Below are 12,099 nucleotides of genomic sequence, written 5' to 3'. Positions count from 1 at the left end.
ATATATATATATATATATATATATATATTCAAACAAAGATTTTTACAAATATTTCAGGAAAAGATTTAAAAATAAATCTTTTCGTTTAGGTATGATTATATGAGCTATTTTTAATCAGACATAATAGCGTTTTGACAATTATCATACTAACAACGAAAGCTAATAAATATACTTTACAACAATTTTTTAAAAAGAAATATTGGAAAGATTTATTATCTTGTTTAAATATTCGTATAGAATTTCATCGAAATTCCAATGAACAGCTGACATCTACTGTTTTCATTCGCACGTATAAAAAATGTATCTTTAATCTTAAAATTTACCAAAACTATTAGAAATCCGGTACATATGTGCGTTCGTTGCGTCGCTCCAAATTCAGAATTGTTACAGTTAGAGATCGATTTTAGTCGTATCGCAATTATTAGATCTTTCGGACTTAAAACAAGCATATTTCTTGAAGAATAAAGAAAAAAATTAGAGAGAAAATTTTTGATAACTCAGTTAAAATGAGGAAAAAAATTCGATTGTCAGAAGCTTCGTGCAATCGTATCATCAAAATTTTATCTGACCTCTATGCATTATGATGTATGATGTGATAAGACAAGATGTACATTTCCATGAATTCACACTTGTTTATAGCAATAATCAATCGATTATTATAACTAATTGTTTATAATTTTTTAATATAGTATAGCTGTAGAGATTAGGACAAATTTTTTATTAATTATATTTTACTCTTATTAATAATCTGTTAATGTTGCTGCTATTACACGCGATTAAATTGCTACACCTCGTACTTATTCTTTGAACTAAATTCTTCATATTTTTCGATCCTCTTTCTCCATCTAATTGTGGATACATATATTTTACTTGACGTTAACTGTTCACTCGCGAATATTATTTGTCCTTGTTTGATAAATAAGGATGAAATGATTCTAAGAGCGAACATCGAGTGAAGCGCAGTCATGTCATTTTAAATGCAAAAAGTACACATAGTGCAGCTATGAAGAATATATCTCTTGTTTATTTACAATCGTATTAATGTGAATAGGGATTTCTTACATCATCTGCAGGATCCACCGGTACGTCGAGGGACAGCAAATGCCTGACCAGGTCGTCGTGACCACCCAAGGCCGCCCAGTGTATCAACATTCGACCATTCTGCAAAGAAAGGAAATGATAATATAACCTCAAAAACACGCTCGATATGTGGATGGAACGGCGCAACGTTGCACAATACGTACGTTGTCCGTTTGTGTTTTCAGTTTCTCACTCTCGTTCAGCAGAATCTTCACGGCCGCAGTTTTGCCGCGATATGCCAGATCATACACCGTAGACTCCTGCTGCATCATTTTCGCGGCTCTGTGAACGATAAATTGACGAGATCTTCCTGCTCTGAATGTTACGTTTTAAACGCGTGCGCGCAGGAATTACTCCGCTATTTTGTCACCAATATTGACTTGTTACGGCCGTCTTTTATCACGACGCATTTGCGTCGCATATGATCTTGTCGTACGGCAAGAATTATTGTAAATTACCACGTTCTGTGTACAATGAGTGCAATGTGCAAGCGCCATCAGCGCTGTCAATGATTTTCACTTTTCAGCGCTATAGGTATGCGTTGTTTCTATCTTTATTCTCCGTTAAACATAAAACAAGGATATAATGAGTGCGTTCCATTCACGCATGATGCGCATGGTGATACAGATATCGGATACTTCGAAAATATCTTTAAATACATTTAAGACACTTTTAAATTAATTTTATTGTAATAATGTGTAAAAAATGTATTAGTTATTAAATGAATCATTCATTTATTCATTTTTGTTGCATTTATATATAGATACTTGAAAAAACTTATAATTATCGTGAAACGATTTAGGATAATAATTATAAGACTATATTATTCATCATAATTTTACAAATTAAAAATACTTCAAGAGCATTATGTTTCCAGCTTAACTATACATGTGTTAGAAATTCTACAATCTAAGATCACTGGCTGCGTCCGGCAGAAAAAGCAGCTGTGTGACTGTAAAATTCTTTAATATGACTGATTTGTATTTATATCCTGTGAGGAACTGAAGGAAAGACCAATCATGTTATAGAATTTTGCAACAGCAAAGCTGCTTTTTTCCTGCAGAATGGAATCAATCGACAATCACACATAAAATGGAATCATGACTATGCTGAGGAAATGTATCTGAAAAATGCAACTGAAAATCAGTTCAAATGCTGCGTTTTTTTATCTAGATATAGATACAAATACTCGAATTTGAATGTACCTCAGATACAGATCAGATACACAAAATATATCTCTATACATGTATCTAGATACGTGTATAGAGATACTACCCAACATTATATCAATATTATAATTTTCCATTCAACAATATAAATATAATACAATACATATTGTACGTAACAATTACATTGTTAAATAGAGGAAATAACTGATACAATGTTATTGTTAGTTGATGTTTACAAAGTTTTTTATTTCCAATTCCATTACCGTAAAAAATATTAGGAACAATACAAAAAATAAAGAAATTTTATTACGAAGTAAACGTGAAGTAATAAGACTAATTTTAATATCTAAATTTAAGATAGATTATTAGAATGATTAAATTAATTTTTGTTTTCGAAAACTATTGTTATTGTATACTAAAAATAAAATTAATTATGCCATTAGTGTTGTAAAACATTATTTGATCAATCAATCTCGAGCTTCTTAAAGCTTCCTTCAACGCCAAATAAATCCGTTGCTATTTTTGCCTTGTCCAGTCGTAGCGATTCATTAACCCGATGATTAGCTTCGTCTTTTTGGAACCAAGCAACATGATCTGCTAGTTTTTTCATTTGTTTATCATGTAATTTCTGCATAAGACCGGCTTGACCACCTACTTCATTCGGAAGAACTTCGAGTGACACGAATTTCTCCAGAGTATCGTTTGTGGTATGCATATGAAACTAGAAAGTAATTAAAATATATTACATAAAAAAATAAAATACGCACATGCACACGATATACAGTCAATAAAAAAGAAATCAAAAGAAATAGGAGTTTGATCTTCTCTTTTTCTCATTATTAATAAACGTAATGTTGAACAATTGACCTGAAATTGACTTGTATGTAACGATTTAGATCTTACCATATCCATCAGCTGTTTTTTCATGAAAGGTTTTATCATATTGAAAATGATATCTACTACTGGAGTAACATTTATTAAATGGAATCCTTTCAATCTAACAGGTAATCCTTCTTGTAGATAGTAAAAGAATTTCTTTAAAGTCATAGGACTTAAACGGGCGACGTGTCCCAAAGAAATGTTTTTCATGTCGATTATTAATACATGGCCATTGCAAGTGCCCTCCATATAAAGCCATAAATCGATTGTCATAAAAAGCAATTTAATTGCATCGGTGAAAACAAAATGCGACGGCTCGCTATCTATAAGTCTTCCATAAATGATTTTATGCCCTTCTCTAGTAATTCCTTCCAAAATTTGAGTCGTTCTGTCGATAATAAGATTGTTTGTATTTTTTGCACGAAATTTCTTTGTGATAAATGCAACATTTTTTTTACACATAAGAGATGCCATGAATAATTAAAAAAGGGAAATATCATTAATATACTTACACCGTCTTGGTTGCTTTCTTTACTTCTTTGTCGTTAATAAGATCTCGATTGCAGAAGAACTCGGGTACATGAGTCCTGACTGTGAAAAAAGTATCGATAGTAGTTTTCGTTGGCTCGAGTTGATAATAATTACTATGCAAGAACAATACTAATTCACTATCTGACATTTTAGGTAGATGAGTCTGTTTGTTGGACCATTTTCTCAATATTTGTATATCTGACTCTTTCAATTCCGGATTCTTCTTTAATTCTTCCTCAAACGATGCTAATTTTATTGAAGCCATCTTTTACTGTGAGTTTAGACTCCTACGGAAATAAAATTAATAATTTTAACAAATTCAGTAATATATAATTATATTATCGTAATATATGAAGATTATAAGTTTCGCGGGTTTCCTGTGTCCAGATCCATTCTTGAAATGCCAACATTTCGTGAACCTTGCAATCCACTGCTCTAAATTTCTTACAATAGACTATAGGATTTACGCAGCATGTATATATAGGATGACAGGAAATTTTAGTACGAAACGTTGGAATTTCAAGAATGGATCTAGACACGGAGAAAACCCGCCAAACGCATAATCTTTATATAGAAAGCACTCATGGAAGCCATAAGAATATTAACCTAAAATATATATAAAAACACCCTGTTAAATTCATAATGTAGAATTATATTCAGTTTGAACTATTTTTAATTATTTCTATAAAATTATTCTCGCAAGTTAGTATACGTATCCATAGGAATGCAGAAGTCTCTTTCTATTCAATGGTGTAATGGGAGAGAGAATGAGAGGGGGATTGGCCGTCTCCCACGGACCTCTCTCTCATTATTGTCGACCACATTTGATACATTACTTAGATACGGATTGCACAGTCCATTCTCTTTGTCTTTGGTACCTCCCCACTGTCTTACGTACGCCTACATAGTTACTATACGTCAAACTGGTATCCTATACATCCTTTTAGTTCTCATGGAGGCATCTGTCCACATTCCTGTGGGTACCTATACTAATCTATTGCATTCCCATGGATGTCCTACGTATACCTATAAGTAACTACACAAGCTCCTACAGAATCTTATAGTCATCTATAGGAACCCATGAAAAAACCCATGGGAATTTGCAACAGGGAACCCTCAAAACGCATAACTTTTATAAAGAAAGCACCCGTGGAAGCCTCAAGAATATTATCGTAGTATATGCAAGCTAAATAACTTGTTTTACATGAAATACAGACAAAAGCAATAATTCCTAATAAATTATATTAATTGTATATTATAAATGTGTGTGTCGTCACATTACATAACCTTAGATCAAAATGCATTATTATTGATTTTCTAGTTTATTAATGATAGTGGATGAAATACATTTTACTAAATTTCGTTTACCTTGTATATATTCTGCCTATGTAAAAAGATGCCACGTAGTAACTCAGACCGATGTCTTGAAAAATATTAATTGAAATCTGCATTAACATATAATAATTTTTAAGATTCGGTTCCATCAATGTAAGATTTAATCTCGGTTTAATTTACTCTTCATCTTCTTCTAATTCTAAAAATTAGAGAGAAAAAAACAATAAATTAAACTGAGATTAAATATACACATAATTGTACATTGATCAAACCGAGTCTGTTGAGCACTGATGAAGAAGTGACAATGGAGTGTACATTATATAACAGCTCAGAAAACAGGTTTCAACAACGTTATATGAGTCACACTATTTTGTGTATATATGAAATATATGCGCTGAAATTTTATTTGATAAGACACTATATAGATTTCTCGGCAAAATAGAAATTAATGAAATAGATGCAAATATCCATTCTTAATTTAATACTATTTAACATCCAATACCTTTTGTCTCTTCTGAGAAAAATAATTCTTTACAATATTGTATACTTTATATCTTCTTACAGTATTAAAATATGTTGCACAATATAATAGACTACTAATGTAATTTGCTATTAGAATAATGTAATAATGTTTATGAGATAATGTGATACATTTGAAATTTTATTTCATTTTTATTTCATACTGCTTAGACAGTTAGTCTAAGCAACTATAGGATCTTCAGATCTCGAACTGATTTTGTTAAAAAGAACTTGCAATTCAATCTCTTGCGGCCTTCAATCCAAATAAAATATTACGTAACAGTTTTTTATGCATGAATATGTATAAATATGTATAAACATACATAAATATTCATAAGCATGTATAATCATACACAAAACATGTCCATACATATTCATACATCTCTTTTTCTGTTATAAAATTATTTTTTAGTGTAATAGAAATAATAATAGTAATGTGAAAACATTTTTTTAAAAATAATTAAAGGGATAATTTTCACATTGTTCGTTTCAGAAAAAAGCAATTTTGAAAAAATGTAAAAATAATTGCTTATGCACAATTATGCATAATTTTATATATAATTAATGCTTAATTCGGTGTAAATTTATATATTATGTGCATATCTAATCCTGCAAACGGCGTGCCAAATTTAATTTTCAGTTATGAATCGTAATGATCGTAATGTGAATATACAAGAAATAGGAAATAAAGGTCCTAGATGGTCAAGCTAGACTTTTAGTACTTATAATTCGGTGTAAATTTTTATATTATATACGTATCCAATTCTGCAAACTGTGGCTTGAATTTAATTTTCAATCTTTAGTAATATTAGAATTGTTTAGACATTCAAGAATATATATATATATATATCGACTACTTATCTCGTTTCATTTACGACGGACAGTGCAAACGTCACGTCACACAATTATAACGTTTTATTATATTTTCATTCAAAAGAATAAAATATTTTAATTTTCATTAAGAGCTGTAAATCTATTTTAGTTTTTTTAACTAATATTATAGAATTAATTTTTTTGAATCAATTATTTGGTTTTTTTCTTCATCTTGACCTCTTAATGTTTAAATTTAATTAACTTTGGTTACTGTTGATGCAGAAATGTGTATTTTTTATTAAGCTAATGTGACGGAATCAACAATTGTCTCTGATCTGATTTTAACTCTTTCATAAGAAATGTTTATTTCTTATTCCGATATTTCTCCGATTTTTTTCGAGACGAGACAAGACGAGACGAGAAAAACAAATGATAATCTCGGAAATGTTATTTTTAATATAAAAAGAGTACTTTAGAAGGGCCAAAAAACAATTCTTCAATATATGTTTATTTTAACAAACGTTTTGATCTCTCTTAATTGGATCATCCTCAGTATTTGTGTTTAAAGTCTATAAATCTTGAATCATAATTTCGGAAACCAGTTCATTAAACGCATTCAATGTTAGTATTTTAATTCTATATAACGCAAATCATAATTACGCAAGTACAGCCATCAAACGCATATTTCGCAGTTATGAGTAATATTCTTTCTTTTTTCAGATCACTTAGTTACTCCTTGAGTATAACGTATAATGTTGTATAATTTTAGAAGTAATAAAAAGTTATTTTTAATGATACGAGAAATGCCGAGACGATATTTCGAAATCTGTTTATAAAAATATAAAATAATATGAGTAAAAAGGATAAATTATAAATTAATATAACATAAATGGGCTACGAGCCAAAAGTTAGAATATAACATTAGTTTGTTTTGTTTTTGTGTTGATAGTAATAAAAAATATATAATATAACTTTAGTCAATAGTAATAAAAAATATATAATATAACATTAGTGATAGTAATAAAAAATATAAAATAAAATTGTGCTTTCTGTCCTTTAAATGGTGTATATAACTACTTGTGCATTTGCTTTGTAAGTAGATGGAAGTTCGTTTGGTTGATTTCTTAAGTCATCGTATTCAAACCATTGATTATTCTGGAAGCTCGCTGCCGTAAAGTGTCCAACAACGTTCTCTTCAGTATTCTTAGTGTTTGTCGGTAATTTTAAAGTAACAATGCCTCTTAGAAAACATTCCTTTTTTATAAATGTGAATTGCAATTTTTGCGGAATTTTACTTAATTGCACTTTATTTGTTGTATTATACATGTCGTATATTTCTAGTATTATAAACATGCCTGCAATGTAATTATTGGGCGTTTAATGGAAAATAACATTTAATGATGTACATATCTTTAGAATGAAAAAGAATAGATACAATGAAGTCTTTATAATAACATTACAGATCAGTTTACATCATATTGAAAAATAATATAAAAAATTTTGCTGCAGTTTACAACTTATATCAAAACTTATTTCAGTGAAAAGTAAAAATGCGTCCTAAAGAAGATATAATTATAAATAATGACAAGAATCTTGATTTTTTTGTATAAATACTGTAAGTGTTCAAGACGATTGATGTACTTTTTAGTGTGTAGTATAATATGTAAATTTGACCAAAAGTGGCGTTCGCGTATTTAATTAAAAATGGTATGTACACACACAGTTTTGATATGTAATTTATATTATTGTATACAGTTTATTTAAAATATAAATATTAACCAATTTATTTGAAAAACACTATAGATAATAATATCCTTAAAAAAAAATACTATCAAAAATACAAATTCTGTTTTTTTCTCTCAAATGTTCTATTATATGTTCTTGTTTTATATTTGCATTTAATTATATTATCTCTTGTGTAATGTTTCTGCAATACTTACCAGCTTCTGAAACTTGTGTATTTTGTGTACCGGAACATTCGATATTTTTCCATGCCATGTTTCTTTGATGGCAGCGTTTTGATTCCAAAAGAAAGTTCCTTTCAACGGCACTTGGAAACGTAGACTCTATTAAATCTTCTAATTTTACTTGAATCGTTGGAAACGTTTTTTTTCGCGTATAGCTACATGTATCACAACAGGTAATTTCTTTTATACTATATACATTATAAAATAACTTATTACATAAATATCCTACTGATGTCTCACAATTTATAACAAAACAATTGCCATATATTTCCTTGGCTTCAAAAATATCGGAAAGAATAACGCCTCGTAAATAATATGTATGTATGGTTAACCCATTTGCAAGCGAATCTAAAATTATTTGTAAAAAAATATTTCTATCGCTAATATCACTTGCTGCTGTTTTAAAATTTTCACTTTTAAGTAATGAAATAACAAATATTTGATAAATACTGTCAAAAGCGCATGTTTGTATGATAGACATTTCTTTGCCTTTTATGTTAATAGATTTTAAGTTAATATTATTCCCATTTTGTAAAATGGGAATATCTTGTGCATCGACTCCTCGTGCAGCATATTCTCTATATACGCACAATTTTTTACTGTGTATTTCTAATCGTTCAGGATTTCTTAAGAATCTCTTTCCATAAATACCTGTTTCTTTTGTATGCTTACAATACATAACATTATCAGTTTCAAGATTAACATTATTGATAATACCATTGATAACTGATCCGCAAATACACTTGCCTTTTATCTTGTGTTTTATATCCGTATTTAATATTTGATCTTTCAATCCATAACGATTTTTTATTGTCAAGGTATATAAAGCATTTTCTGACATTGTGTTATTTAACTGATGTGATATGTCTGTCCAAATCTTATTGTTTTTTGAAATGATATTTGAAATTTTGTTATTCCTATCAATCTCAAACTATCTTTATATTGCAAAATAGTAGATACTATTAATTTCTCGTTATGTAAACGAGGTCTGCCACGTTTTGAAGACATGATGCAAGATATCCCATTTTGTAAAATGGGAATATCTTGTACATCGACTCCTCGTGCAGCATATTCTCTATTGTATATAGGATGATGACATAAATATTCGCTATATTCTTGTTCTACATTTCTTGAAGTTGTTACTTCATATAAATGTGGTTCCGGATCATTAATTTCCATTAATTCTTTTACACGATCATCAGCTGTGTATACTTCCGCCATTAAATGTCTATCCCATAAGATCTTACCTACACAGTAAAAAAGAAAATGTTAATTTTAACATTTTTTACTTGTCCCAGGAGATCCAGTCTACATTTTAAGTTAAAGTAACTCGTTCGTCTTGTGTTATTTGTTAACGAACTAGTGATGTTAAACAATTGACACAATACTTTACATTTATATTTGTTATTTTGACTTTAAGGGTGATTTAAAACTAACATATAAAATAAGTAGAGTACATAGAAGAGTAGTTGCAGTAACTCGTAAGAAAATACAAATTCTGTTTTTTCTCTCAAATGTTGTATTATATGTTCTTGTTTTATCTTTACATTTAATTATGTCTCTTGTGTAATGTTTCTGCAATACTTACCAACTTCTGAAATTTGTGTATTTTGTGTACCGGAACATTCTATATTTTTCCATTCCATGTTCCTTTGATGGCAGCGTTTTGGTTTCAAAAGAAAGTTGTTTTCAATGGCACTTGGAAATGTAGACTCTATTAAATCTAATTTTATTTGAATTGTTGGAAATGTTTTTTCTCGCGTATTGCTACATATATCACAACAGGTAGTTTCTTTTATACTACATACATTATAAAATAACTTATTACATAAATAGCCTACTGATATCTCACAATTTATAAGAAAACAATTGCCATATGTTTCCTTAGCTTCAAAAATATCGGAAAGAATAACGCTTCGTAAATAATATCTATATTTAGTTAACCCATTTGCAAACGAATCTAAACTTATTTGTAAAAAAATATTTCTATCGCTAATATCACTTGCTGCTGTTTTGAAATTTTCACTTTTAAGTAATGAAATAACAAATATTTGATAGATACTGTCAAAAGCGCATGTTTGTATTATTGACATTTTTTTGCCTTAAATGTTAATTGATTTTACAAAATGGAAATAATATTGACTTAAAATCAGTTAATAATATCTTGTGCATCGACTTTATACGTTCATTAATGTAATCGATATGGCGAAATACAAATAAATCTGCCCTGGTTGGCAATGCATTTGCAAATAATCTGCACTTTATGTCATTGAATTCAGATTTTACGACTGAGTTAGAAGCAGGAATTCTACCGTATCCGAATTTTTTAAGGCACATACATGACCATAAAGGATACCATTTAATGTCACGCATTATATGATCAATTAAGGAAGGAAAAAATGTGCATTAACCCGATCTCCATTATCGATATTCTCTATATATGTATACAGAAAACTATTCCCATGACTGGAACAAACGAAATTATCGAAATATGCTATTATCTAAAAGACAAGCATTTTTTTCTCTTACAATATACATCTCTTGTATATATGTTTAGATACACGAAAAGATCAAATTTTGGCATCGTGTGTTCTTTCACCGTATATGTAGCGTTTTCGATCAAAATTCTACCCTCATAATGCGGTACCTATAGATTTACAAATATATTGAATTTTATTGTATATGTAATTAACATTTGTAATCACATATTAATTATAATAATTGTGTATGGGTAATTAACATTTGTAAATTATGATAATATTATACGTACGAAAAGAACATTCAACGAATGAAACAATTTTCGTTTAATACAGAAGTGTTCTCTCTCTGCATTTGATGGAATAATGGCTATGTGAATTCCATCGATTGCTCCTATCACACTACGAAATTATGTACGTGTCCAGAATCTGCATTATTAAAATAAAATACATTTACAGTTATTCAGTTAGTCACACGTTTAGTGTAATTGCCTAATTCCGTGATTATATCGAATTGGATGTAAAGCAAGTTAAATACAATTTATATACATTTAGTTAAGGTTTGTGCACTGTAAGTACCGCACCGCACTATCAATTGCCTGATTTTCCTATATTATTTTATATTTATGTCAAATTTGTGACCGTACTCGCAAGCAACGGCACAACTTCATCGTGGTCTGCAAAGGATTTTCCTTGATAACTGACCTTAAGAATCGTTAAGCTGATCTTTAACAAATTGTCATGAAAATTCTCTCCAAATACGAGTTGAGTGTCAGGCACGAGAGAACATACCATTCTTTCGCTAATTCCTAATTAACTTGCAATATTTACTCACGATTATTGTTCGGAGACTGATCACTCAGCTACGGAATTGGTGGAAGAGGAGGTGGTTCATATAATCACCATATTTATTTTTTATATTTGAATCAAAAAGTAAAATCGAATGTATCTCCCACGTTTCGAGTTATTCTTCTTCAAGTACCGTACACTGTTACCAGCGCGTATGTGCCTCTCTCTAATATATCCACGAGGAAATTTCTATCGTATATCAAAGCATAGCACATGTAGCGCAAATATTATAATAATGATAGAATTTGACGATTCACCTATTATAGAATTAATTGTTAGATTTTAAAATCTTGCGTGAGGAAATGTATATAACTGTAATACCGAAAAAAGCGAATATATGTTGTGAAATAAGTTAGAATATGTATTGAAGTACTGCCATGGTTTGGTTTATGTATTATTTGTTTAATATTGAGAATGGTCTGATGACAGACCGAAACGTCTATTTATCATTAATTATGTATCATTAAGATGAGTAAAATA

General features: G+C 29.5%; 2 protein-coding genes across 4 annotated transcripts in view; both read right to left on the bottom strand.

Moving 5' to 3' along the window:
• The window catches only part of LOC108766300 (26S proteasome non-ATPase regulatory subunit 10), a 3,255-nt gene extending 1,595 nt beyond the window's left edge, over window positions 1-1,660 (bottom strand). Inside the window, exons 1-2 of the mRNA XM_018515493.1 lie at window positions 1,245-1,660; window positions 1,063-1,161 (exon numbers count right to left, since the gene is read on the bottom strand). Coding sequence (XP_018370995.1) covers window positions 1,063-1,161; window positions 1,245-1,352 — 207 coding nt within the window. The 5' untranslated portion in view covers window positions 1,353-1,660. The remainder of the gene's footprint in view (window positions 1-1,062; window positions 1,162-1,244) is intronic.
• Window positions 1,661-2,659: 999 nt separating this feature from the next.
• LOC108766365 (alpha-tocopherol transfer protein-like) lies at window positions 2,660-5,284 on the bottom strand. 3 transcript variants are annotated; one of them, XM_018515624.1, is made up of 5 exons: window positions 5,267-5,284; window positions 5,028-5,104; window positions 3,641-3,946; window positions 3,153-3,516; window positions 2,660-2,970 (listed from the first exon to the last, which is right to left on the bottom strand). In XM_018515624.1, the coding sequence occupies exons 3-5, from the start codon at window positions 3,922-3,924 to the stop codon at window positions 2,713-2,715; spliced, it is 906 nt and encodes a 301-aa protein (XP_018371126.1). In that variant the 5' UTR covers window positions 3,925-3,946; window positions 5,028-5,104; window positions 5,267-5,284; the 3' UTR covers window positions 2,660-2,712. The 3 variants fall into 3 exon arrangements, with proteins under 3 accessions (XP_018371126.1, XP_018371125.1, XP_018371124.1); XM_018515623.1 differs by having other exon boundaries at window positions 5,256-5,276; XM_018515622.1 differs by lacking the exon at window positions 5,267-5,284 and having other exon boundaries at window positions 5,028-5,131.
• Between the last annotated feature and the right edge of the window lie 6,815 nt (window positions 5,285-12,099).

This window comes from Trachymyrmex cornetzi, unplaced genomic scaffold (assembly GCF_001594075.2).
Source record: "Trachymyrmex cornetzi isolate Tcor2-1 unplaced genomic scaffold, Tcor1.1 scaffold579, whole genome shotgun sequence".
NCBI lineage: Eukaryota > Metazoa > Arthropoda > Insecta > Hymenoptera > Formicidae > Trachymyrmex > Trachymyrmex cornetzi.
Note: the sequence above shows the minus strand (reverse complement) of the source record. Positions and strands in the feature narration are given on the sequence as shown.

Bases quoted from the DNA above. Each gene is read 5' to 3' on its own strand.
- LOC108766365 (XM_018515624.1), bottom strand. From the start codon at position 3,924: ATGGCTTCAATAAAATTAGCATCGTTTGAGGAAGAATTAAAGAAGAAT. The intron at 3,517-3,640 runs GTAAGTATATTA...TATTATCGACAG, and splicing joins AAGAAAGCAACCAAGACGGT to AACGACTCAAATTTTGGAAG. The intron at 2,971-3,152 runs GTAAGATCTAAA...ATTACTTTCTAG, and splicing joins AAAAACAGCTGATGGATATG to TTTCATATGCATACCACAAA.